Source organism: Neophocaena asiaeorientalis, unplaced genomic scaffold (genome assembly GCF_003031525.2).
Source record: "Neophocaena asiaeorientalis asiaeorientalis breed wild unplaced genomic scaffold, Neophocaena_asiaeorientalis_V1.1 scaffold698, whole genome shotgun sequence".
Lineage (NCBI taxonomy): Eukaryota > Metazoa > Chordata > Mammalia > Artiodactyla > Phocoenidae > Neophocaena > Neophocaena asiaeorientalis.
In genome coordinates this window covers 1,252,288-1,277,864 of record NW_020171993.1, presented here as the reverse complement: position 1 = coordinate 1,277,864, position 25,577 = coordinate 1,252,288, and the positions used below count along the sequence as shown (strand labels likewise).

The window sequence follows — 25,577 nt, the reverse complement described above, 5'->3', positions numbered from 1 at the left end:
CTGTGGGGTGGTATTAGTGGGAACAGCTCACACACAGCTGGACATTCAGTGAGGACAAAAGGTAGGGCCCTGTGAGTTGTTCAAATATTGAAATAGTTCCAAGCTGGTTGATAAATAGCCATTGATCTGAGACCCCTCCCACTGTCCTGTTTCACCTCCCAGACCTCCTCACAGCTAGTACTAAAGAGTTGACACCCAGCTGGGGGCCTTTAGGGACCACCCCCCCCTGCCCCCCCCTCCCACCAGCAGTAAGGGCAGTAAGACAATGCTGGTTGTTAATTTTTTTGAGCATCTCTCCTCTTGTTTGCCATGGTAAAGAATGTAAACTTTATCCTACAGGGTAGAACTGGAAAACTAAATGCCTCCAGGGGTCAGGCAGGCTACACAGAAATGAGTGAAGCAAATGGGTATAAACAGCAGGAAGAGGTGAGGACTGTAGTGAATTGGAGGCATTCAAATTAATTTTTTTAAAATTCTGTGTGAACAAATATGAATTAACGTTTGCTATTGCTCAAATTTTGCAGTAGAAGAAATAGGAAGCCACAGTAGGGTTTTTTTTTTTGTGTGTGGTTGGTTTGTTTTTAAACTAGGGGAGTTATACAAGATTTATTTTAAAAAATATTGCCATGAGGGTTTGATAGACAGAGATTTCAGAAGACATGGAGACACAAGACCGAAAGCATGGGTTGTTACTAGTTCCAAGATTGGATAAGAAAATGCTGGCGTAGGGCTTCCCTGGTGGTGCAGTGGTTGAGAGTCCGCCTGCCGATGCAGGGGACACAGGTTCGTGCCCGGGTCCAGGAAGATCCCATATGCCGCGGAGCGGCTGGTCCCGTGAGCCATGGCCGCTGAGCCTGTGCGTCCGGAACCTGTACTCCGCAACGGGAGAGGCCACAACAGTGAGAGGCCTGCGTACCACACACACACACACACACACACACACAAAAATGCTGGCATAGATTCAAATATTTCGGGTTGTATATGAAAAAAAGTTTTCTCTGTATAAAAGAACAATAAAAAAGATGATTGGATTATTAAGGAAAATATGTCATTTCTATCTTAAAAAATTTCTTGTACCTAAGGCACAGTGATACAGTGTTTTTTCCAGGGAACTTTGTAGGTCTGGGATGCCCCAAAGCATATTAATTTAAGCAAAATATTTGTGGAGGAAAAGCAAACAAACAAAAAAACCCTGTGGGTGGTGAAATGTGGTGGAACAAATATTGAAAGGACTCTTCAGTGTAACCAAGCAGGGGATTTGTATGGTAACATTACGGTGTGTTCAACAGTTCTGAGTAGGTTTTATTAATCAGTTTAACACATTTGAGTGCATACTATACGCTAGACACTGTTTTTGCACAATTTTAAATAGGATTTGTTAATTCATTTATTGAGAATTTACTATGTGCTCAGCATACTTGCAGGCACTGGGAACAAACTAGAGAACAAAACAGACAATCCCTGCCTTCATGGAATTTCCATTCTAGGGGAGGAGACAGGCAATAAACCCGATGCAATATCAGGTTTGGTGAGCAAACCTAGCGGATGGATTGAGGCCAGGGAAGATTAGAGACTGAAACCAATTAGGTGTGTAATTTCTGAGGAAATTCGAGTGTGGGGAAAGGTGATAACTATACAAAGTGTAATGGAAGTGAGTCTTCATAGACCTCAAATTAGCAGAACTTGGGATGGAAGGAATGGAAAGGGGGAGGGTTGAAGGGAGAAATTCACAACCACTAAAGTGTGAGTCTAGAGTGTCGAACATTTGTTGTAGCAAAAGTGATGTGCTAGGTTTTGATGAGCTGAAGTTGAGATTTTGGTGAGTTGTCCCAGTGTAGCTATTTCCTTAGATCAGCATTTCTCAAACGTTGGTGGTTGTCAGAATCACCTGGGGAACCTGACAAAAATGCAAAGGTCCAGAGCCTTTTTCCTTCAACTAGCCTGGGCCTCTGTGGTTTTTATTAGCTCGCCAGGTGATTCTGACACAGCAGAGTTTGAGAACCACTAGCTTAGATAACCAGACACAAGTCTGGAAAGAGGGATTGAGTTAAGGGCTGGAGATGTATATTTTAGAGTTTTAAAAAAGTGTTAATTGAGACTTATGGATGGGTCAACTTTCCCAGCTGATGAGTATTAAGGGGGAAGAGGGGAAACTGCAGGACAATGAGTGATTGCATATATGTAGTTGGTGTTTAGACCAGGAAGAGCCTGAAAGACAGACACATGAATTATTCAGCGTCAGGAAAGTGCAGAGAGCTCAGTTTCCCTTTAACTGGAATGTGGGCTCCATGGGGATAGAAACCTCAGGGTTACCTTATACCTGGCATTGTGCCCAGCACTTAATAGGCATTTAATCAATATTTGTTTATTGAATGAATCAATGTGTGGCTCGCACAGAATCTAAAGAGAAGTTTTTAGGAGGATGTAGGCAGTCATGTCACATGTAGCAGCCTGAGGTCAAGGTGGCTGAAATTTACAGGATTGCTGATAGATTTGGTCAGAAGGAAGCTATTACTATAAAAGAGATGGGGTGATTAAGTGCAAGCAGGAATTTAGGCTCTGCTGTCATGTATAACATTCATCCTGAGCTGTTGATGAGCAGTGTAAAGGCAGGCAATAAGTGTGTACACACACAATGCACATAACATATGGTTATGTATACACAGGTATATGTGTACATGTTTGTATATCTGTGTGTATTCATGCATATCCGTGAAAGTATAGATCTTTAGCCCTGGAGTGTTCATTGTGCCCTGTTGCTCTGTCGACATCTGTAGCTGAGCCTCCTTCAGGTTATGAATCTCGTGGGAAAGGGTGTCTCCCAGGAGTCTCACAGGTTGTAGAGGGCTGTCTTTGGGCAGTTGGAACACAGACAGAAGCAACAAAACGCTCTGAACATGTCTCCAATAAGCTGTGTAATCTACTTGCCACCCTCAGTCTTTCAGAGGTTGGTTGTTTCCCAAGAATAGGTGTAATTTCTAGAAATTGCATAAAAATGTAAAATCCGGCTCTAAGATTTGTTAAAAGCTTTTTAATTCCAGGCACACATTTCCTTTGAAAGGATAAATCTTCGTGTCATGAAGCAGAGATGCTTATTAGCCTGCTTTCTGTGATCTGCAGATTCATAGATGAAGCATCCAACCTTTCTTGTATTTTGAAATGTCATGTCTGGCTGCCTCTTAATGAAGATTCATTTATCCTTTTTACACTGTTAAGTACGGTCTGTGGGGATAGACTTCTCTCAGTCCACAGGAATAGAGCCCATTAGTGCTAATGGAAGTTTTGCACATGTCTGCAGAAGTGAACAGGCATTGAAATAATTTATTGATACCTTTAGACTTTTACAGTCATTTTTATTTAGCTGCCTTAAGGATTTCAATGATGACCCCTTTTTGTCCCCATATAGTGTTTGACGTTGATTGTAGGAATCTGGTGATGGGCCTGAGGTTGTAACTTTAACAGGTGTAAGTATTTCTTTCCTCTGTTTCAGCTGAGAAGTTTTGAGAGTGAAATATTCACAGCCATTGAGAGACCTCCAATTTAATTTCTCATCATGCTTGTTCTGTAGTTCACATTAAGTCCAGAGTATTGAAGGAACGGAACAGGTGGACTTGTAGACATCAGATAGTTGGCCATGCTGTTGACAATGGCGTCTCAGGATGCTCAGAACCTCTTCCAGCCTCTCTCTTCCTGGATATATCGGGTTTATGAAGCTCTCCAGCAAGCAGGAGATACGTTATCTGCTTTGCTGGTTAACTTCAACAAACAAGACTCTAAATTGAGTGACAAGCTAGACCAGGACTTAGATGATATTCAGATTCAGGAAACTTACTTTGAAGATGAAGAACAAAGCAATTGGAGTCAAGAGGACATAAATTCCTTGTTTCTTGAAGTGGATCATTTCTCCTGTTGTAACAGTGATTTGCAGGACTCTGCCCAAAGTTCAAGCCCCAGACTTAGCCAGCATGCAAAGGACGCCTGTTCCATAGTGACCCAGTGGCCCAGTCAGACCCTTGATGACCAAAAGCCACCACATGTGCTTTCTTCTGTTGCCGAGGAAGAACATCACCTTGAAAAGCAAAGGAGTGGCCTTCAACAGGGCTTTGACAGCCACCTTTCTGGTATTTTAGAAAACGTTAATGGAAAAATGCAAGGTAAGCTAGCCAGTAATCATTTTCTATGGGTTTGTCCAAAGGATATTTCTACTCATTTTATTTTAGTTATCATTTGAATTTTATTTTTGTCTCTTATACCTTTCCACATACTGGCTTCTTAATGCGAGTTGTAATCCTTAGGAATATTTTCAATATATAAAACTTTGGAAGATCCACATTGGTGGGCTCCATATTCCAAAACAATAGTTCTGAGCAAGTGAAATGGTGAAAACGAGTCTGTGGGTTCTGTTTGAGAAGCCCCTAGTGCATATGTCATACTGTTTAAAACATCTTTTAAAATATTCTCTCTTTTTTAAACTAGGTTAGGAATCTCTAGATGTTACTATATTATTCAGTGTGAAATCCTGTGCAAAAAGCCATACTTGTTGCAAAATTTTTAGTTGATAACACTCCAAGAACACTTCTCACAGTGTTGTACTGAGACGTGATGTGAGATGACAGTAGATAGGAAATCTTTGGAATAAGAATAGCTCGCTTTTCTTCTAGCCTTGAATGGAAAGGACACATTAAAAACAAACTGCCTATAGAGCTTCATCCTGTCAGAACTGAGCATATAATGGGCCTTCAATAAATGCATAATGAATATGGTAAAAATGTAATTAACTCTATAAAAGTAGCTGTAGTATGTTCTGGCATAAATTTCTCACGCTTCTGTTACTCTAAGCCTGAAGTAAGGACATTCCATTTTATTGAGAGACAGAGAGATACATGATAGGCAGAGAAAGGTGTTGGGTGTGTATATAGGATGTGTGTTTGTAATGCACACATAGCTTATGCAGGTTTTCAGATCTTTTAATGTAAAAGGTGAACGCATTAATTCTCTTCTCGTTGGAGGGAGCAGACTTTTCTGGAATACTTTCTTAGTGTCTTCATCCATTTTCAGTGATTCCTCTTAGCTTTATCTTTTTAGAGGAATGTTTTATCCAGGCACATACAGTCTTAGTAAATGAAGAAATATAATTTCATATTCTTTTTATAATGCTTTCTTAAAAAATTTTTTTTTATTGGGGCATAGTTGTTTTACAATGTTGTGTTAGTTTCTAATGTATAGTGAAGTGGAGTTCCCTGTGCTATACAGCAGGTCCTCATTAGTTATCCATTTTATATATGCTGTTGTTTACATGTCAATCCCAATCTCCCAATTCATCCCACTCCCCCTTCCCCCGCTTGGTGTCCACATGTCCGCTCTCTACATCTGTGTCTCTATTTCTGCCTTGCAAACCGGTTTATCTGTACCGCTTTTCTAGATTCCACATATATGTATAATGCTTTCTTGATACTCTTACTCAAATTAAAGTATTAAATGCTAGAATGAATTGGTGAACCAGGGTAGCCTAATATTCTTTCTGAATCTGATAAACTATAAATAAATGCAATTGCAAGCTTTTTAAAATTATCTATAGAGATAATCCTAGAAATGTCTGGACTACTAATAGGATTTCTTAGATTTGACTTGAAATTTCTATTCCTATTTTAGAAAATTCTTGCTAAAGTTGAGCTATATTTAAAATTATTAACATGAATTTGGCTCAATAGATGCTTAACACTGGCTTCTGTTAATTTTTGTAATTGTTGTAATAATCTAATGGCAATTAAACAGTTGTGTTCATTTGTTCATTCGGGAAATGTTGATTCACTAGATTGTAGCCTTCTGGAAGCCAGCAGCCGTGTCGCAGATTCATTTCTGTATCCTTACTATCAAACACAATGTTAGGTATATAACAGGACATCAAATAATAATTACTGATGGAACAACAAGGAAAGCTAACAGCTCTACGAGGTAAATACCATTATTATTCTCACTTCACAGTTGAGAAAATTGATGATTAGAATTTGGGACTCTATCCAAGACTGACATTTAGAAAGAGGCAGAGCTCAGGTAGTCTGATTCTAGAGTTTACACATATAACTCTCCCACCCCCACCCTTTTTAAAGTTATAATTTACATATAGTAAAATTCATCCTTCTGTAGTGCACAGTTCTGTGAGTTTTGACAGACACACGTGGTCTTCTAACCACCACCACCATCCAGGTATGAAATAGTTCTATCACTCAAGTCCCTCTGGGGCCAGTCCTTTTCCCTACCTCCAGCTCCTGGAAATTGCTGATATGTTTTCTCTTTCTCTTGTTTGCCTTTTCCAGCATGTTATATAAATGGAATCATGCAGTTTGTAGCCTTTTGAGGCTGGCTATTTTCATAATGCCCTTATTGTAACACCCTTGAGATTTATCTGTGTTGTCACGTGTTCCACTGGTTTGCTTTTTTTTTTTATTATTATTGCTAAATAGTATTCCATTGCAGGAAGGACCCAGTTTGTTGATCCATTCAGCAGTTGAGGGATATTTGGGTTGTTTCCAGTTTTTAGCATTATGAATAAAGCTACTATAAACACTTGCAAAACAGGTTTTCGTGTGAATGTGTTTTCAATTAGGTGAATACCTATGAGTGGGATTGCTGGGTCATATGGAAAGTATATGTTTAACTTTATAAAAAAAAAATCCACTGTTTTCCAGAGTACAATTTTGCATTCTCAAAAGTTATGTATGAGATTTCCAGTCACTCATATCCTCACCAACACTTTGTGGTATTATTATTATTTTTTTTAGCCATTCTCATAGGTGTGTGGTGATAACTCATGTTGGGAGATAATTCTCCATCGGTGTCTTGCATGTCCTATGAGCAGGGCAGAGCCACAAACAGCCTTTTGTTTTGGATTATCTTTTCAAGGGTGTTTGTATGACAGCCTTGGAAGATAGTGTCCCTCCAGAGCACAGGGGATATTTGTTTGCTGTCCAATCTAATAAAGTTAATGTCTCTCTTCAGGGCAAAGCTTAGGCAAATTTGCTTGCAAATGGTAGAGGTTTTCCAAGCTTGGTGTTCCCTGGCAACATAAACCCATTGCACGCACGGAATCTATCTGGGTCAGCCTCTGCATTACCCCCATGGTACTTGGAGGTACTGTGAGTAGTAAATTGTCCTTTGTCTCTAACCCAGAAGTCTTGCATCTCTGCCATCTGTAAAACAGTAGCAGGCAAACTTGTTAGATGCAAGTAGGATAAAATCGTAGACCCTTCATAGGTTTTAACATCCCGTTTGGCTTTAGTTTGCATGTCCCTAATAACTAGTGACACTGAGCATATTTTCATGTAGTTGTAATCTGTATGACTTCTTTGTAGGGTCTTCAAATCTTTTGCGCACTTTCATCGAATTGTTTGTTTTCTTATTTTTGAGATTTGGGAACTATGTTTATATTCTGAATATGAGGAATGTACTTTAAAAATATTTTCTCCCAGTTTTGTGGCTTGAATTTTCATTCTCTTAACAATGTCCCTCAAAGAACAGAGATTCTTAATTAAATGAAATCCACCTTATCAAGTATTTCTTTTATGAATTGTGCTTTTGGTATCATATCTAGGAAATCTTTCTATAACCTAGGGTCAGAAAGATTTTTTCTCCTGTGTTTTATTCTAGAAATTTTAAAGTTATGGATTTTGCATTTAGAGCTATGATCTATTTTGAGGTATTTTTTATATGATGCAAGGTGTGGATTAAGCCCTCCCCCCACCATGTAGGTGACTAATAATTCCTATACCATTTGTTGAAATGACTGTACTTTCTCCGTTGTTTGCTTTGATATCTTTGTCAGAAATCTATTATCTATGTACGTGTGGGTCTATTTCTGGACTCTATATTTTCCCATTTGTATTCTTTCTCTAACAACACACTGTCTTGATGACTATAGCGTTATGGTCTTGAAATCAGGTGAGCCCTCAATTTTATATTTTAAAAATTGTTTTGACCATTCTAGTTGTTTCCATATAGTTTTTAGATTAGGCTTACTGATTTTTACAAAAAAATTTGTTGAGAATTTTATTGGAATTTTGTTGAATCCATAGATCAGTTTGGAGAGAATGACATGCTAGTAATAGTGTGTCTTTATGCAAGAGGGAAGAGATATGGGGACATATGTTTATGTATAATTGATTCACTTTGTTATAAAGCAGAAACTAACACACCATTGTAAAGCAATTATACTCCAATAAAGATGTTAAAAAATAATAATGTGTCTTTAAATCTACGAACATGGTATACCACGTCATTTATTTAGTTCTTAATTTTTTTCACCTGTTTTGTAGTTTCCAGCATACAGGTCTCATACATATTTTGTTAGATTTATACCTAAGTATTTCCCTTTTCTTGGATTTAATTATAAATAGTATATCTATAACTTTAAATTTCCAACTGCTACTTGCTAGTATATAGAAATGCCATTGATGTTTGTATATAATCTTGTATTTTGCAACCTCCCTAAACTCAGTGATGAGTTCTAATTGCTTTTTTTAAAAAAATTTTATTTATGTATTTATTTATTTTTGGCTGCACTTGGTCTTTGTTGCTGTGCGCCGGCTTTCTCTAGTTGCAGTGAGTGGGGGCTACTCTTCGTTGTGGTGCGCGGGACTCTCATTGCGGTGGCCTCTCCCGTTTCAGGGCGTGGGCTTCAGTAGTTGTGGCTCGCGGGCTCTAGAATACAGCCTCAGTAGTTGTGGCGCACAGGCTTAGTTGCTCCACAGCACATGGGATCTTCCCGGACTAGATCTTGAACCCATGTCCCCTTACATTGGCAGGAGGACTCTCAACCACTGCGCCACCAGGGAAGCCCCACCTCTAATTGCTTTTTTATAGCTATTTTGGGATTTTCTGCGTAGATAATAATATAATCACACAAATGACAGTTTTATTTATTCCGTTTCAATACCCATGTCTATTATTTCTTTTTCCAGACTGATTACACTATATTATCATGTTGAATAAGAATGGTGAAAGTGGGTATATTTGCCTTGATCCTGGGCTTAGTGGAAAATCTTTGTCTTTCACTGTTACTTAGTAGTTAGATGTAGCTTTCTGTAGATGCTCTTTATTAAATAGAAGAAATTTCTTTCTATTCCAATTTGTTGAGAGTTTTTAATCAAAACGGATGTTGAATTCTGTCAAGTGCAGTTTTGCATCTGTTGAGCTGATCATATGATTTTTTTTTAATCTGTTGAAATGAATTATACTGATTAAGTTTTGAGTGTCGAACCTGTCTTGCATACCTGGGTAAAATCTGCTTGGTCGTGATGTACTATTCTTTTCATATATTGCTGGATTTGACTTGCTAATATTTTGTTGAGGAATTTTTATCAATTTACATTAGGGATATTAGTCTATAGTTTTGTTTTCTCGCAATATCTTTGTCTAGTTTTGGTATCTGGGTAATGCTGGACTCATAACATGAGTTGTGTAATGTTTCTCCTTTTCTATAGTCTGGACAAATTTGTGTTAAATCAGTATTTATTTCTTAAATGTTTGCAGGAATTTTCCATTGAAGTCAGCTGAGTTTGGAATTTTGTTGTTGTTGGAAGATTTTGAAATAAAAATTCAGTTTCTTTAGTGTGTATAGGATTATTCAAGATGTCTGTCTTTCTTGAGTGACTTTTGGTGGTTTGTGTTTCTCAAGGATTGTTTTTTTTCATTTCATCTATGTTGTTAAGTTTATGGACATAGTATTTTCTTTTTATCCTTTTAGTGTTTGTAGGATATATAGTAGTCTCCATTGTTTCCTGATATTGGTAATTTTTATCTTATTTTTTCCAGGGGTGTGGGGTCTGAGTAGAGGACTATCTATATGTCTATATGTTTTTCGAAGAACTAGTTTTTGGTTTCATTAATTTTTCCCTATTGTTTTTCTGTTCCTAATTTTATTGAATTCTGTTATTTATTATTTTCTTCCTTCTGCTTGCTTTGGATATAATTTGTTCTTTTTTTCTAATATAATCATTTAATGGATGCATTTTTCTAAACGCTGCTTTGTCTACATCCAAAAATATTAATATGTTGTTTTTATTTTCATTATATTAAAATATTTCCTAATTTCCCTTTGACTTCCTTTTTGATGCATTGTTTATTTAAAAGTGTATAGGTTAGGTTCCAAATGTTGGGAATATTCTGGATAACTTTCTGTTACCAATTTCTGGTTTCATTCAGTTGTGGTCTGAGGACATACTCTGTATTACTTTAGTTTAAAAATATTAAAGTTTATTTTATGATCCTGAACATGTTCTAACTTGTTGAATGTTTCATGTGTACTTAAAAAGACTGTGTATTTTGCTGTTATTGGATACAGTGTTCTATAAATTACTTCAAGTTGTTTGAGGCTGTTTTCCTGTATACTTATTTTTATACTGATTTTGTTTACTTATTTTGTTCTGTTGGTTACTCTATTTGTGGATTTGGCTATTTTCCTCTTTTCTGTTCTTTCAGTTTTTGCTTCATGTAGTTTGAAGCTCTGTTGTTAAATACATACACATTTTAGAAATATACGTCTTCTTGATGAATTGACCTCTTGGTCATTATATAATGTACCTTTATGTATCCCTGGTAGTATTTCTTGACCTAAAGTCTACTTTGATATTAATATGGCTACTCCAGCTTTCTTTTGATTACTGTTGGCATGACATGTTCTTTTCTACTCTTTAACTTTAAATCTATCTTTATCTTTATAGTGGGATTCTTGTACGTGGCATATAATTGGGTCCTGCTTTTTTATCCAAATTGACAACCTTTTACTTTTAATTGGTATGTTTAAACTGTTTGTATTTAATGTAATTATTGATAATGGATTAAAATCTGCCATTTTGTTAGATTTTTTCCTATTTGTTTCATCTATTCTTTGTTTCTTTTATCCTATTTTTTTCTGCATTCTTTTGAATTGAATCTTTTTGTGATTCCATTTCATCTCCACTATGGGCTCATTATTTTTATCTCTTTTAAAAAAAGTTTAATGATCATCCTGAGATTTTACAACATATATCTTTAGTTAATCGCAGTCTATCTTGAAATAATATTGTACTGCTTCAGGTATAGTTAGATAACGTTACAACAATGTACTCCCAATTCTTCCTTCCCATCCTTTATTTTTCTGTTGCTACATATTTAATAAATACTCAATATGCTGATATTTGATATTTGCTTTAGTTGGTTGGTTATCTCCTAGAGTGATTAAAATAAGAAAAAAAGAATTCTATATTTACATCATTTATGTCATTTGAAGCACTCTTTAACTTTTCTTGTGCATATATGCAGCTAATGAATTATCTTAGTTATTGTTTGTCTGAAAAATATTTATTTAGTGTTGAAATATATTTTAGATACGTATAGAGTTCTGAGTTGACAGTTATTTTTCTTTTAGCACTTTAAGGTTTCCATTTCACTGTCTTGTGGTTTGTATAGTTTTCCTATGAGAAGCATGTTGTCTTTCTTACTTTTGTTCCTCTGCATATAATGTGTCTTTTTTTCCCAGTGGATGCCTTAAAGATTTTGTCTTTATCTTTGGTTTTCAGCAGCATATATCTAGGTGTGTGTGTGTGTGTGTGTGTGTGTGTGTGCATGTTTATATTTGTACTGCATATGTGTACGTGTGTGTTCTGGTATTCGTTTTTATTGGTGTTCTCTGTCCTTCTTGTGTCTGTGAGTTAGTAAGTTTCATTACTTTTGGAAAATTCTGTGCCATCATCTTTTCAAATATTTCTTCTAATCCATTTTCTCTTGCTCCTTCTTCTGGTATTCCAATTGTACAAATACTAGCCCATTTGATATCATCCCACAGCTCTTGAATGTTCTTTTTCTTCCCTTCATTCTTTATTTTTTTTCTCTTTGTATTTCAGTTTGGGTAGTCGTATCTAATGACATAGTCTTCAAGTTGACTAATATTTTCTTTGGTTGTGTGAAGTCTGGTGATTAGGCCATCAAAAGTATTCTTCATCTTGGTTACGTTGTTTTTCATTTCTAGCATTTTAATTTGGTTAAAAATTTATTTCAGTTTCTCTGCTGAAATTCTTCATCAATTCATGCATGTTTCTCCCTTTTTCCACTAGTAATATGTTTTTAGCATATTAATCATAGTATTTTAAAATTCCTTGTGTGATAGTTCTAACACTTGAGTCATATCTGAGTTTGGCTTTCTTGATTGCTTTGTGTCTTGACAGTGTATTTTTCCTTTCTGCTTTTTTGCTTTTCTTGTATTTTAGACTGAAAATTGAACATCATATGTAGGGGAAGTAAATAGTATGTCTGCCTGGAAGTAGGTGAGCCTTTTCTAGTGCTGGGCCTTTAGTGTGAAGGGGTTGAGTCAATTTAGTCAGAATATGAGCTGGGTTTCGGTTTTGTTGTTGTTATTGTTATCTCCTTGTAGTATAGCCTTCAAAACCCTCTATTATTACATTGTGTTTAGGGTAGGGGCTTGTTTGCTACAGAGCTTTGTCAAAATCTGCTCCATCTTCAGCTTCAAGTCTCTTCTCGTTGCCCGTACCTCAGAGAGGGTCTCTGTTTTCAGGCTGTTGGCCCTTTCCCAGAAGGAGCCTGATGTTATTCATTACTTGGTGTTTGCTCATATGGTGTTGTTGTGTTGGAAGTTTCTGTTTTCTGCTGTTCTGGAACGGCCTCTGTCTTAGGCAGGTGATATGTTCCTGTGTCTTGGGTTAGGGCCTTCTTGGTAATCTTGCCCCTCCCTCAGAGTTAGGGGATTTCTACTGGTATGACTCTAGGACTTCTTTCTACCTCTTCCCCAGTGGTGGTAGTTTTTATTCTGTTCTTTTCACTCACCTTAATGTGTCTCTGCCTATGGTCTGAGGGTGATGGGATTTGCTGCCCTTTCCCAAGTGGCTTGTGGCTTTTATTCCCTAGTGGAAAGATGAGAGAGGAATCCTGGTGAGACTTCTGATTTTGTCTATAGCAGCTGCTCTTTCCCCTACTCCAGGACTGTACCATGAGAGGACCTTTCTCCACTCCTGCCCTGCCCCGCTCTGCTCTGTCTTTCTTATGAGTACCAGGTGAGTTCTGTGGGGCCAGGCTTCTAAGTGGGTTTCAGTTTCCCTGGGGTTTGTGGCTCCCATGGGTTCTCTACTCTTGTGCTAGTACACACTTAGTCTTTAGAAGTTCTTTGAAAATATTAGCTTAATTTTTCTTGCCAGCTTGTATGAATCCAGCATCTGCCCCTGGCAAGCAAACGCTTCTGTCCTTTCTCCCATGGAAAGAAGTTTTCTTTTTGTAACTTTTGGATTAGTTGGTTGCTTTACGATCTCAGCTCTCTGATGGGTTTTAAAATGTGTAATTTGACATATTATGCAGATTTAATTTTTATTTAAAGAGCAAGAGCATTATTTCCAGTTTTTCTACATCCTAAGTGGAAGCTAGAACATAGAGCTTTGCACACTTAACACTAAACTCTAAAATTAAGTTGGACATTCTCATTAATTTGGGTGGCATGTTTGGGCTTGGAGATAAATGTACAAATAAAATATTGGTCTTAAGGAATTTTCTAATGCCTAAGAGATAGTTACATGTAAGTAGTCCCATTTTTAAAAGTTTGTGGAAAATTAGAACAGTTATCTATGTGGTAACTTTTGAGGTGGTTTTGCCAGTGGTGATCAGAGAAGATTCCACAGAGCAGACGATATAGGACTACAAACCCTAAGAATGAATTATAATTTAAGAGGCGAGTGGAGAGAGAAAGGCATACCATTTGAAGGAATGGCATGAACACAGACACGTGGACAAGACTGACATTTTCAGGGATGGGGCTAGCAGCATAGGCTGCAATTGGGAAGGTCTTTGTTTTTGGTGTTAAGGATTAGGTTTTGTCTCGTAAGCAGCTGGGAATCTCAAAGAGCTCTTAATCAAGTGTGATACCGACAGAACTCCATTTTAGAAGGATAACTGTGGCATCAGTTTGCAGGCTACGCTGGAGGAAAGGATATATGTTAGGGAGCTATTGTAGTAACTGGCAAGAAGAAACAGTGTGTAAGCCGATACGAACACGTAAAGAGAAATAGTTGTCCTTATTTTGACATTACTCCCCCTAAAAGGCCTCTCAACTAAAGGGAGTCTTTGACAGGGCTCTGGCGGGGCAGTGGGGTACCACCTTATTATTGCTAGGTGGAAGCAGAAGTCCAGGTTTCCCTCTTGGCCTCCTTAACCCTTGAAGGAGTGCTCCTCACTAATGCTGGGTTGGATGGCAGGTCCATCTCTCCATGTGGTCTCCATTGACATGGAGGTGAAGGTAGCCGCACTGATGGTGAAAATCCTGAGTTTCCACTAGACTTCCTCTGACACCACCCAAGTAGAGTGGGGCAGGGGTGCCTTGTTACTTCAGGTGGGGTGCAGGCTCCCCATGTGCCCTTCACTGATACTGTGGGGGTACAGGATGCTCATTACTGGCCATCAAGGATGAAAGTTCTGGATTCCTACTCAGCCTTCTCTGGCACTCCCTAGTGGGGATATTGGGGTCCCTCGTTAAAGCTTGGTGAGTATGGAAGTCTAGGCTGTCTCTCTAGCCTTTGCTGGCATGAGTGAGAGTGGGGGACACCGTTTTTTTTGTGCTATTTGGCTGGATTTAGACACTTACTGTCTAAGACTTTTCTCTTTGGGTAGTCTGTCCATTTCCTGGCCCTTTGCACAGAGAGAACTGGCATCTCTTGAGTTTTTTGGTCTGTGCTCATTGGCATTTCTGGGTTGCCAGCTTCCTCAGCTTCAAGTCTGAGATATATAAGGCAAAAGAACCCAGAAAACTCACCTCCATGTTGTTCCTTGAGTCTCATGGTCACTAGCTGGTCTGCCTTCTTCTTGGCATCTTTCAGTCTTCTCATCTTTGTTTTATATACAATGTCTAGAGTTTTGAGTTGTACTTGGGGGGAAGAATAGGGAAAAGTATTTCTGTTCTGTCTTCCTTGGAAGTGAAATTCTTCAAATTAGTCCTTAATAGCATTATGACTTTAAATCCCACCCACTTCTCTCCATTTCACAGTGAAAATAAGAGGAATAGAGAAATGATACAGGGTGGCATGTATGTATAGGTAGTATGGGGAGAAACATTCCTCTGTAAAGAGATGTCTTGTATGATGTCCTTCCTCAGTTAACCAAGTATTTATTGAATGCCTACCACGTACAAAGCATTGGAGGGAATGGACAAATCTACACAAGCATAAGCCGTGGACCTCTCCTTCAGATGATTGAAATACTTGTACGGTTTGTTTAACATGTTCCAGAAGATGCAAAAATGTTTTTAATGCCCTGGCTCTTTGGTGGCAGTGGGAGTTGGGAATGCAGCAGAGACCTAGAATGAGACAGCCCCGTTAGCCCAAATCACTCATGATTTTATAGATGGAGGAGCTTTACTGAGTTGTCTCTAGAGAACTTCCCTCTTTCTCCCTCGCCCTGAGGAGATGGAGTCCACTGATTTACTTCAGATGCCTTATAGACAATGAACAAAAGCTCTTATTCCTCTCTTTCGTCAAAATATTTAAATGCCCTAAGGACCCTCTGAAACTAGAATATGGGACTGGACTCTCAGCTGCAAGAATATTAAAACCCTTGTTTTTTTTGTGGGGGGGGGGTGGGTTACCTGCTGGTTAACACTCTTAAATTATCCTCACTTGCTCATTTTTCCCTTTATACTGGAGATCACATCAGCCTCAGTGCATGGGCTGCTTTGCAGTCTATTAGAGAGATGTATTTGGAGATACGCTAAGAAAAGGCAGCATTTTAATCAGTGATTTATATGCACTTTTTAAAAAGCCTTGTCAAGCCTGCTTTTCCCATTTAACCTTGAATTCTTTTCATAACGTTGTATCTTGATTTTATGCTCCTTAATGTGCCATATTTTTCTCCACAATAGATTTTAAGATAAATTGGCCCAAAACAAGAGGGATGCTGAATGCTTTTTGTAACCATGGAAACATTTCTGGGCAGTTACTGGGGACCTGGTTGCCAATAGTAATGTAACAGAGAAAATAGATACACTTCATTTAGCAGTTGCCTATGATTAAGAGGCAGATAGAGTCCTTATAGTGCCATCTCAAGATAGGCTTTTTGGTTTAAAGACCCAAATCCCAAACAGCAACTTCTCAGTCGAGAAACAATTATGACACCTTTAATATGTGATGGGAAGGAGTTCTATTGCATTTTAAAATCATCTTTGTTTTCAGTTTTTCACCTCATACTTTTTTAAGGCTGTTTTTCAACCACATATATTTGTTTCCAAGAAATATGCTCACTGTTTCCTGAAATAGCCTGCTAATAGAATTAATGTGTTCCGAGTACATTGGCATGTAGAACTTCAGAAACACTCTTTGACTAGATGGAGTGTATTTAAAAAACAGAACAGCAGGCTTTGAAATCATGGTGATATAATTTGACTTTTCAATCAGATTATTCGACAAGGCTAATGTAACATGGGAAAATCCTGTCCCAACCAGTTCTTAGTTACTGGTTGGTCTCAAGCTTTTATGGGTTGAAGGTATTTTTTTCTGTCGATGTTTTGGGGATTGCTTGTGGCAATTGAGAGTAAGTGGTATCAGGCAAGAGCATGCAGTTGATTTATAAACTACACAGGCTTCATTTCTTCTCTATAGGATGTATTACTGAACGTGAAATGCTGCATCCTGCCTTTCCTTTAACTGCAATACTGGAACTTTGCTTTTTCATTGCCCAAGTGATTTCTTGAAAGTAAACCCATCCCTAGTTAAACTTATCTTCATTTGTTAGTACTTCATTTGATAACATTTGCCACCATGTCATTGGTTATCCAGAATTGTCCATGAAAAAGTTTTGAGTATTCTGAAAAGCTTCAGAATTTGTTTTCTAAAAGCTTTATGAAGTTAATTTTCTTGCTATGTTGACTTGCATGTTTTAGAAAAGCTGGGTATTAATGAACATGTCAGGAGCTGATGTCCAGCTTTCGGAGCTTTGATATTTAAGGCAAGGAGGTTGTTATTGCCATTGTTACTTGTTTTGCAACTTTGTGTCATTTTAAAAGGAAACTTCAGACATGTAACACAATTTGATATGGACAGAAGTTAGAACACGTAACTTATATAAATGGTCAAATAGAGATTCAATTTTTGCCTTACTTTCTGGATACTATAATACACAGTAGGACATTTTTAAGGACAGGTTTAAAATGAGAAAGCCCGTTTTCTATTTTCCTCTTCTTAAAAGGAAAGAGGAAATGGATTTTAGGAATGGATTAGAGGTAAATTGTGCTACAAATAAGCTTAAATTCCATGTTCACAATTCCCAAGGCATCAGAAATTTTTCCTTAATAATGGAATTACTTGATAGTAAAAGCTCAGGGGTCTTCCTTGCCCAGAGGCACACACCGTAATTGAGGCAGGTGTATTATTTTTTGCAATTATCTAGCTCAACAGGGAAGAATCCAGAGCCAGGTAGGAACTACAGCTTAATAAGAACTTTTTTCACTTATGTGCCTGTTTCTTCTTGCTGAGGGAGATTCTTACCTGTATTGTTCGGTGTGTTGCTTATCTTTTAAAATAACATGGAGTGTTTATCCTCTTCTCTTCTTCCCCACTTATCTTTTCCTTTGTTTGGTAAGTCCCCTTTCTCCTTCCCTGGTACTCTTTTCCAGTGTCCACCCTTGTGAAGAGTGTTTCTGAAAAGGAGCCTTGCAATGGAAAGAGTTGCTGAGGTGTGATTATAAGTTCCTCTTCTCTTTGAGCTCTTGATAATTATGCTAAGGGGTGGTCTAGGCCATTGCTAATGGAGCTTTTAGTGCCCTTCACACTTCCTAGTTTTTAAATTTATGAGACATTTCAAAAACATAGAAAAATATAGCATCATACAGCAAACACCCACCACTTAACTTTGCCAAGTCTTAACATTTTCCCATATTTAATTCAGATTGATTTTAAAGAAGCCATCCAGGATGGAGGTCATTGGAGTCCCCTGAGGACCCCTCTTTGTTTCTTCCCCTTCTCTCCCTACTAGGAGTAAAACAAACCTAAATTTGGGCATTATGATTCCTATTGTGTTTTTATTCTTTCGCTGCAGGTATTTGTAAATTTTGTGCAACATAATTTTGCATGTTTTAAAGCTTTATACAAACGATATAATATTGAACGTATTTTATTCTGCAACTTGTTTTTGCTTCCACTCAATGTTACACTTTTACATTGTTCAGATACATGTCCATATGGTTTATATTAACTGCTATATAGTAATCCACTGTATTAACATTCCATTTAATTGATTCATTCTTCTGTTGATCTAATTTATCCATTCATATGAGCATCTAATTTATTTCCCAATTTTCACTACCGTAACAGATAATTCTGCAATGTAAGTATATCTCTGAGCACATATACTAGTGTATTTAGATGGGATATATGAAAGAGACAGTCCTATTTTGAGCCCCTTTTGTAAACATGGTAGTTTCTTCCCTCGTTGAGGTCCCTCGAATTGATACTCTTGCTCTAGCCCCACTTTTTCTTGTGATGGTTCAAATTGGTTCCTTTTCCCTATAACGAACAGTCATAACCAACAGTGTGTGTTAAGGCATTAAAGGAATCTACAAGTTGTCTGTGTTTTCCACAACAAGTTTAAATAATGAGTGAGAACATGGGACAGTGATACCAAATTTTAAGGGGTGTTATAGGCTTCTTTGAAACTTTAATGAAAGTTATGAACCTACTTATGCAGGAAGATACATACATAACATATCAAACGTTTTTAGCAATGAAATTTCATGGGTTTCTGCACCACCCAAAGTTCATCTATGGTACTCTGGATTAAAATTGACAAGGTTTACAAGAAAGAGCTAGTGATAATACAGTCAGAAGTCAAGCATTGTACCATTTCATTTGAAGTTTGGCTTTTTTCTTATGAAAATAAAATTGGAGAAATGCATTAGGATATGTGCTGGTTTTTAAACTATTGTCTCTCAGCTCAAATCCATTCTTCCATATACTGCTTCGGATGTTGGGGCTGGAATTTTGCAAACTCCTGTTTGCCTTTGCTTGGGGGTATTCTCTGATCTATGCAAGAGGAGCAGTAGAGGGATATCGGAAGATGGGAGGTAAGGAGAAAGAGCTTACTTTTTCCTGTCTTTGCTCACTGTTCCTGTTGTCGGCATCTCAGCACTGCCCTTCACAGTGCTGTCAGCAGTGTGGGTTCTAGTCTCCAGCTTCTTTGAGCATTCCAGATCCAGGCTCGTTGTACTCCACTCAGAGGTGACAGCACTGACCAGGCAGTTTCCCCTCCTTAGACGTCTGAGCTGCATATCCATAGCACCTCACCTCTGAACTCCTAGTTTATAATAACCTTGACCTCTTCCCTTTGCTTTCCCAGCCAGAGGGGTGGTAGCTGCTTCCTGCAGTTACAATCTCTGGGCTATTTCTGTTCCTCCTTCTATTTATCCAATACCCAATACCTGTGGAACCAGTTCCCTATATTAACTTCCCTCTGTTGAAATACCTATTGTGGGTTTTGTTTTCTGACTGGACCTTGACCAGTGTAGTAATTAAAGTGTTGTTCAAGCAGTTGTGTAGATTTTGAAATAGTCTATGTTAATTGTGCAAGAGCTACAATTTGCAGGTGAACTGGGACTTTCTGGAGATGATAGGTAACTGGCACAATGGACATCTAAGTCTTACCCATTCTGATGTTCACCAGGTAAACAAATTAATATGACATAGGTTATAGATGCCATGTAGAAAAATAAAACAGGATAAGGGGATAAAAATTAATTGGATGAGTGCTATTTTATATAGGGTTGTCCTTCCTCCTATACTTTTTACAGAATAACCTGTCTGGGAAGACAACAGTTATCTGACAGCAGCGATCTGAAGGAAAGAGCATTCCTAGTAGAGCGAACAGTAAACGGACAAGCCATGGGGTAGGATGAGGACTGTGTTTGGTGGAATGATTGTAAAATGTGGCTTTGCTGAAGCTTATCAGCATCTGGTCATCAGTAATACTGTCCAGTTATTACTCTGGAGTTTCTGTTGTTCTTGAGATTTTTCTGATGTTTCATAAATCTTTTGCTTATGGATGCCAGGTACAGGATTATCACAGGAGACTTTCTTGTTCATGACACAGAAGGACTTCAAGAACTTTTATATCATTTCAAAAATCAGTTCCTTTGGGGGAAGAGAAACCAGTATGAAGTTGGAACTTCAAGCATTATCTTCTTAAGCTGTGATATCAAAGTCTATTTCAAAACCAAAATAAGAGTTTTTCTGGGACTGCCTAGTTTTTATCCTGTTTTGATCCTGCAAAAAGCAGCCACTGCTTGTATGGAAAGTTTGAAAATTGCTCTCCTGCATTTAGACCTATAATGACAAGCAGTTACTTTCATTTGAGTCTGTGCTAGATCAGTTTTACTCGTGATACTTCCCTTTGCAAGGTTGGACTTCTTAGCTGTAAAATGGCATTGAGGCAATATTTTTTTATGTACCAAATATTGTTTATGTACCAAAAACCATGCTATTTATACAATTGAACTAAACTCAAATTATATAGGGAATTTCTCAATTCCTTATAAGCAAAGGAGAAGAGTGGTTGAGCTCAAGTAATTGACAAATGGGGGGGGTAAATCTCGTTCCATGAGAAGGTATATCCAGGAGGAGTTCAAATGTTGTGTTTGGAATTTGGTTTCTCTCTCTCCCTCAATCTCTTATTTCTGCATCCATCTGAGCTGGTTCCATTCTCTGGCTCCATGTGTAGTGAGATGGTTGTCAGAAGCTCCAGATTTATATCCTCTTAGGTTATAATCTAGTGGAGAAAGAAATGCCACTTTCTGGCAACTTAAAGAACAATTCTGGGGTTAGCACTCATTGGCTTGATTCTCTCTGCTTTGCTTGAATTATGTGGCAAACCTTAGCAATCCCGGAGATCAGGGAAATGTGGAGCACTGATTGGCCAGGCCTAAGTCACATGTCATTCCTGGGGTTGGTGGAGAGAGACCTTTACCAGAAACATGGTGTGAGCATAGAGAACAGGTGGCTTACCAGAAAAAAATCAGGATTCCAGAAGTTGAAAGAATAGATAATCCGGTGGCAAAGAAACAAAAGCTCTGTTAGAGGAGCCAGTGCCTTTCGTGGGTGTCCCCACTGCCTTTACATCGTGCACTGATCAGAAGCCTGTTCCAAGGATGGACCTGGACCCCTTGTGTCACCACATATGGCATATTGTCATCAGAGGTGCCACGAACACCTGCTTCTCAGTGCTTATGAATGCACATCTCTTACAAGTCAGGAAAAGCAATATTTCACTTGATTATTTTGATTTAGATCATGGCTACTCCCCTGGATATTAGAAAATCTCCCTAACTCACCCTTTTAGATTGGTTTAACTGCACAATTAACTGAATGGTGTCTGAATTAGTTATCTATTGCCACATAACAAATTACCACAAACTTAGTGGCTTAAAATGATATGTATTTATTATTCAGTTTACTTGGGTTAGGAATCCAGAAATGAGTTAGCTGGGTCCTCTGCTCAGGGTCTCACAAAGCTGCAGTGAAAGGATCAGCTGGGCTGCCTTCTCATGTGGACATTCCAAGCCTTCTCAGGTCATGGGCAGAATGGATTTCCTTGCAGAAGTAGGCCTAAGGGCCCCAGATTCATGCTGGCTGTTGATTGGAGGCTGCCCTTCACTCCTGGAGGCTGCCTGCAGTCCCTAGAGGCTGCCCACAGTTCCTTGTCACATGGGCAGCGTGGTTGCTTACTACATCAAGCTAGCGAGGGGAGGCTACTGGCAAAAGGAATCTTAAATTACATAATGAAATCATGGGCATGACATTCCATCACTTCTGTCATACTCTGCTACTTAGAAGAACATCACAAGTCCCGCCCACATTGAAGGGGAGGAGATCACACAAAGGTATGGACACTAGGCGGGAGGGATGGGGGTAAGGATGACCACCTTAGAGTTTGCCTACCATGGGATCCTAGACTGGCTATTTAAATAAAGTAGAGAAATTGCACAAAAGGTAGAAGCTACTTAAATACCTTCATGTGAGTTATTTATTCCTACAGATTTTTTTAAATGAGAAAATTTTATTTCTGTCTTAAAAGGCAACTACTCCTTTCTCTTGGCTGCTCTGCGAATGATTCATGCAGGAATTGTTCATAAAAAGATTTTGGTTAGAAGCTAAATCTATAGACCTGAATCAGTTTGCAGATGGTAGAGTATCAAGGGAATGCAGACTTCACAGGAAAACTCACCACTGGCATGTGCTATCTCACTGCAAGTGCCCAAGAAACTTTGCCAAGAGTCCTTACTGATTTTGTAGAACACTCCAGGTGAAGAACTTCTTGATTGTTAATATCAGTAATAATAAATATAACACCCATAGGCAATCAACAAAGTGTAACCTTACCTTTGTGTTAAATATTTTAATTAAATTGTATTATTTAATAACCATAATTTTGTGAGGTGTGTCCACCAGTAGGTGGGTGGATTATTATTCCTATTTTTAAAGAAAAGACAAATGTTCTGGGGAGGTTCAGTAACTCTTTCCATGTCTCTAGCTGGTAAAGTAGCTGGGACTCCAAACCACATGCGTCTGACTCAAAACATCCAGGGGTGGGGGGCTTCCCTGGTGGCGCAGTGGTTAAGAAACCTCCTGCCAGTGCAGGGAACACGGGTTCGAGCCCTGGTCCGGGAAGATCCCACATGTCGCGGAGGAACTAAGCCCATGCGCCACAACTACTGAGCCTGCGCTCTAGAGCCCGCAAGCCACAACTACTGAAGCCCACGTGCCTAGAGCCCATGCTTTGCAACAAGAGAAGCCACTGCAGTGAGAAGCCCATGCACCTCAAGGAAGAGTAACCCCTGCTCACCACAACTAGAGAAAGCCCGTGCACAACGACAAAGACCCAATGCAGCCAAAAATAAATAAATAATATAAATAGATTTAGTTTTTAAAAAACACATCAAGGTGCTCCTCCATGTAGCCGCTGTCCCAAAGTGGATTCAAGTGCTCCCACTTCCATCCCACACCTCTGTACCTCTGCTACAAGAAGTCCAGTTCAACAGCAGTTACTGGCAACAAATTACTGGGCATTACAGCTTCTGACTGGTGGATTTAAACCTTCGTAAGTCTAGTTTAAGGGATTAATGGGAAGATAGGCTGCATTTGCAGTCTCCATTTCCCTAGCCCCTACTTCTTTCCTCACTATTGTTTGACCTCTAGTCTTCTACTCTAATGAACATGCACTGAATTATATGCCTAGTTCCCCCTCGCCCATTTTACTTATTTGAGAGTGACAGTGTTGAATATTCCTCCTTTGAAACTCATTCCTCCCCTGGGTTCTGGACTCCACTTGTTCCTGGTTTTCTCCTTGCCACGTCTTTTTCATTCACCTTCCTCTGCCAATTCCTTAAACATTGGTTTCCCTGTTACACACTCTTCCGTGACTTCCGCTAAATATCTGCATCTCTAGTTTGGACCTCTCTCCTGAGCTCTGGGCTCATATATCCGAGTTGCCTTCACTTGGGTGGTATCACACATCTCAAATTCAACATGTTTAAAAACAAAATCATCTTTTATTCTTATTTATGGAAAGCTAGTCATCAAAGTAAGAGATTAATCTTTCTCAGTTCCTTATCCCTCACAGCAATCCTAACCTGCCTCTGTTTTTTCAGTATGTACCAAATTATATTGATTCTGTCTCTGCAATTTCTCTTGTATCAGTACAACTTCTCTCTGTCCCCTCTACCTTAACTCATATATATATATATATAAAATCTTCTGCTGATTTCGAGGAGCCTGAACCAAGATGGCAGAGTAGAAGGACGTGCTCTCACTCCCTCTTGTGAGAACACCAGAAACACAACTAGCTGCTGGAAAATCATTGACAGGAAGACACTGGAACTCGCCAAAGAAGAGATACCCCACATCCAAAGACAAAGGAGAAGCCACAATGAGACAGTAGGAGGGGAGCAATCACAGTAAAATCAAATCCCATAACTGGTGGGTGGGTGACTCACAGACTGGAAAACACTTATACCACAGAAGTCCACCCACTGGAGTGAAGGTTCTGAGCCCCACATCAGGCTTCCCAACCTGGGGGTCCGGCAATGGGAGGAGGAATTCCTAGAGAACCAGACTTTGAAGGCCAGCGGGATTTGATTGCAGGACTTCGACAGGACTGGGGGAAACAGAGACTCCACTCTTGGAGGGCACACACAAAGTAGTGTGCGCATCGGGACCCAGGGGAAGGAGCAGTGACCCCAGGGGAGACTGAACCAGACCTACCTGCTAGTGTTGGAGGGTCTCCTGCAGAGGTGGGGGGTGGCTGTGGCTCACCGTGGGGACAAGGACACTGGCAGCAGAAGTTCTGGGAAGTACTCCTTGGCGTGAACGCTCCCAGAGTCCACCATTAGCCCCACCAAAGAGCCCAGGTAGGCTCCAGTGTTGGGTTGCCTCAGGCCAAACAACCAACAGGGAGGGAAACCAGCCCCACCCATCAGCAGTCAGGTGGATTAAAGTTTTACTGAGCTCTGCCCACCAGAGCAACAGTCAGCTCTACCCACCAACAGTCCCTCCCATCAGGAAACCTGCACAAGCCTCTTAGATAGCCTCATCCACCAGAGGGCAGACAGCAGAAGCAAGAAGAACTACAATCCTGCAGCCTGTGGAACAAAGACCACATTCACAGAAAGATAGAGAAGATGAAAAGGCAGAGGGCTATGTACCAGAGGAAGGAACAAGATAAAACCCCAGAAAAACAACTAAATGAAGTGGAGATAGGCAACCTTCCAGAAAAAGAATTCAGAATGATGATAGTGGAGATGATCCAGGACCTCGGAAAAAGACTGGAGGAAAAGATTAAGAAGATGCAAGAAATGTTTAAGAAAGCCCTAGAAGAATTAAAGAACAAACAAACAGAGATGAACAATACAATAATTGAAAAGAAAACTACACCAGAAGGAATCAATAGCACAATAACTGAGGCAGAGGAACGGATAAGTGACCTGGAAGACAGAATGGTGGAATTCACTGCCACAGAACAGAATAAAGAAAAAAGAATGAAAAGAAATGAAGACAGCCTAAGAGACCTCTGGGACAAAATTAAATGCAACAACATTCATGTTATAGGGGTCCCAGAAGGAGAAGAGAGAAAGGACCAGAGAAAATATTTGCAGAGATTATAGTCGAAAACTTCTCTAACATGGGAAAGGATATAGCCACTCACGTCCAGGAAGTGCAGCGAGTCCCATACAGGACAAACCCAAGGAGAAACACACCGAGACACATAGTAATGAAACAAGAAAAATCTCAAATAAACAATCTAACCTTACACCTAAAGGAACTAGAGAAATAAGAACAAACAAAACCCAAAGTTAGCAGAAGGAAACAAATTATAAAGATCAGAGCAGAAATAAATGAGATATAAACAAAGAAAACAATAGCAAAGATCAATAAAACTAAAAGCAGGTTCTTTGAGAAGAAAAACTAAATTGATAAACCATTGCAAGACTTACGAAGAAAAAGAGGGAGAGGACTCAAATCAATAAAATTAGAAATGCCAAAGGAGAAGTTACATAAAGCTTTTGACAAAAT

General features: G+C 38.9%; 1 protein-coding gene across 1 annotated transcript in view; it reads left to right on the top strand.

Annotated features, from left to right (window-relative positions):
- Nucleotides 1-3,634: 3,634 nt before the first annotated feature.
- Nucleotides 3,635-25,577, top strand: part of SYT16 (synaptotagmin 16) — a 110,075-nt gene continuing 88,132 nt past the window's right edge. Inside the window, exon 1 of the mRNA XM_024748413.1 lies at nucleotides 3,635-4,154. Coding sequence (XP_024604181.1) covers nucleotides 3,635-4,154 — 520 coding nt within the window. The remainder of the gene's footprint in view (nucleotides 4,155-25,577) is intronic.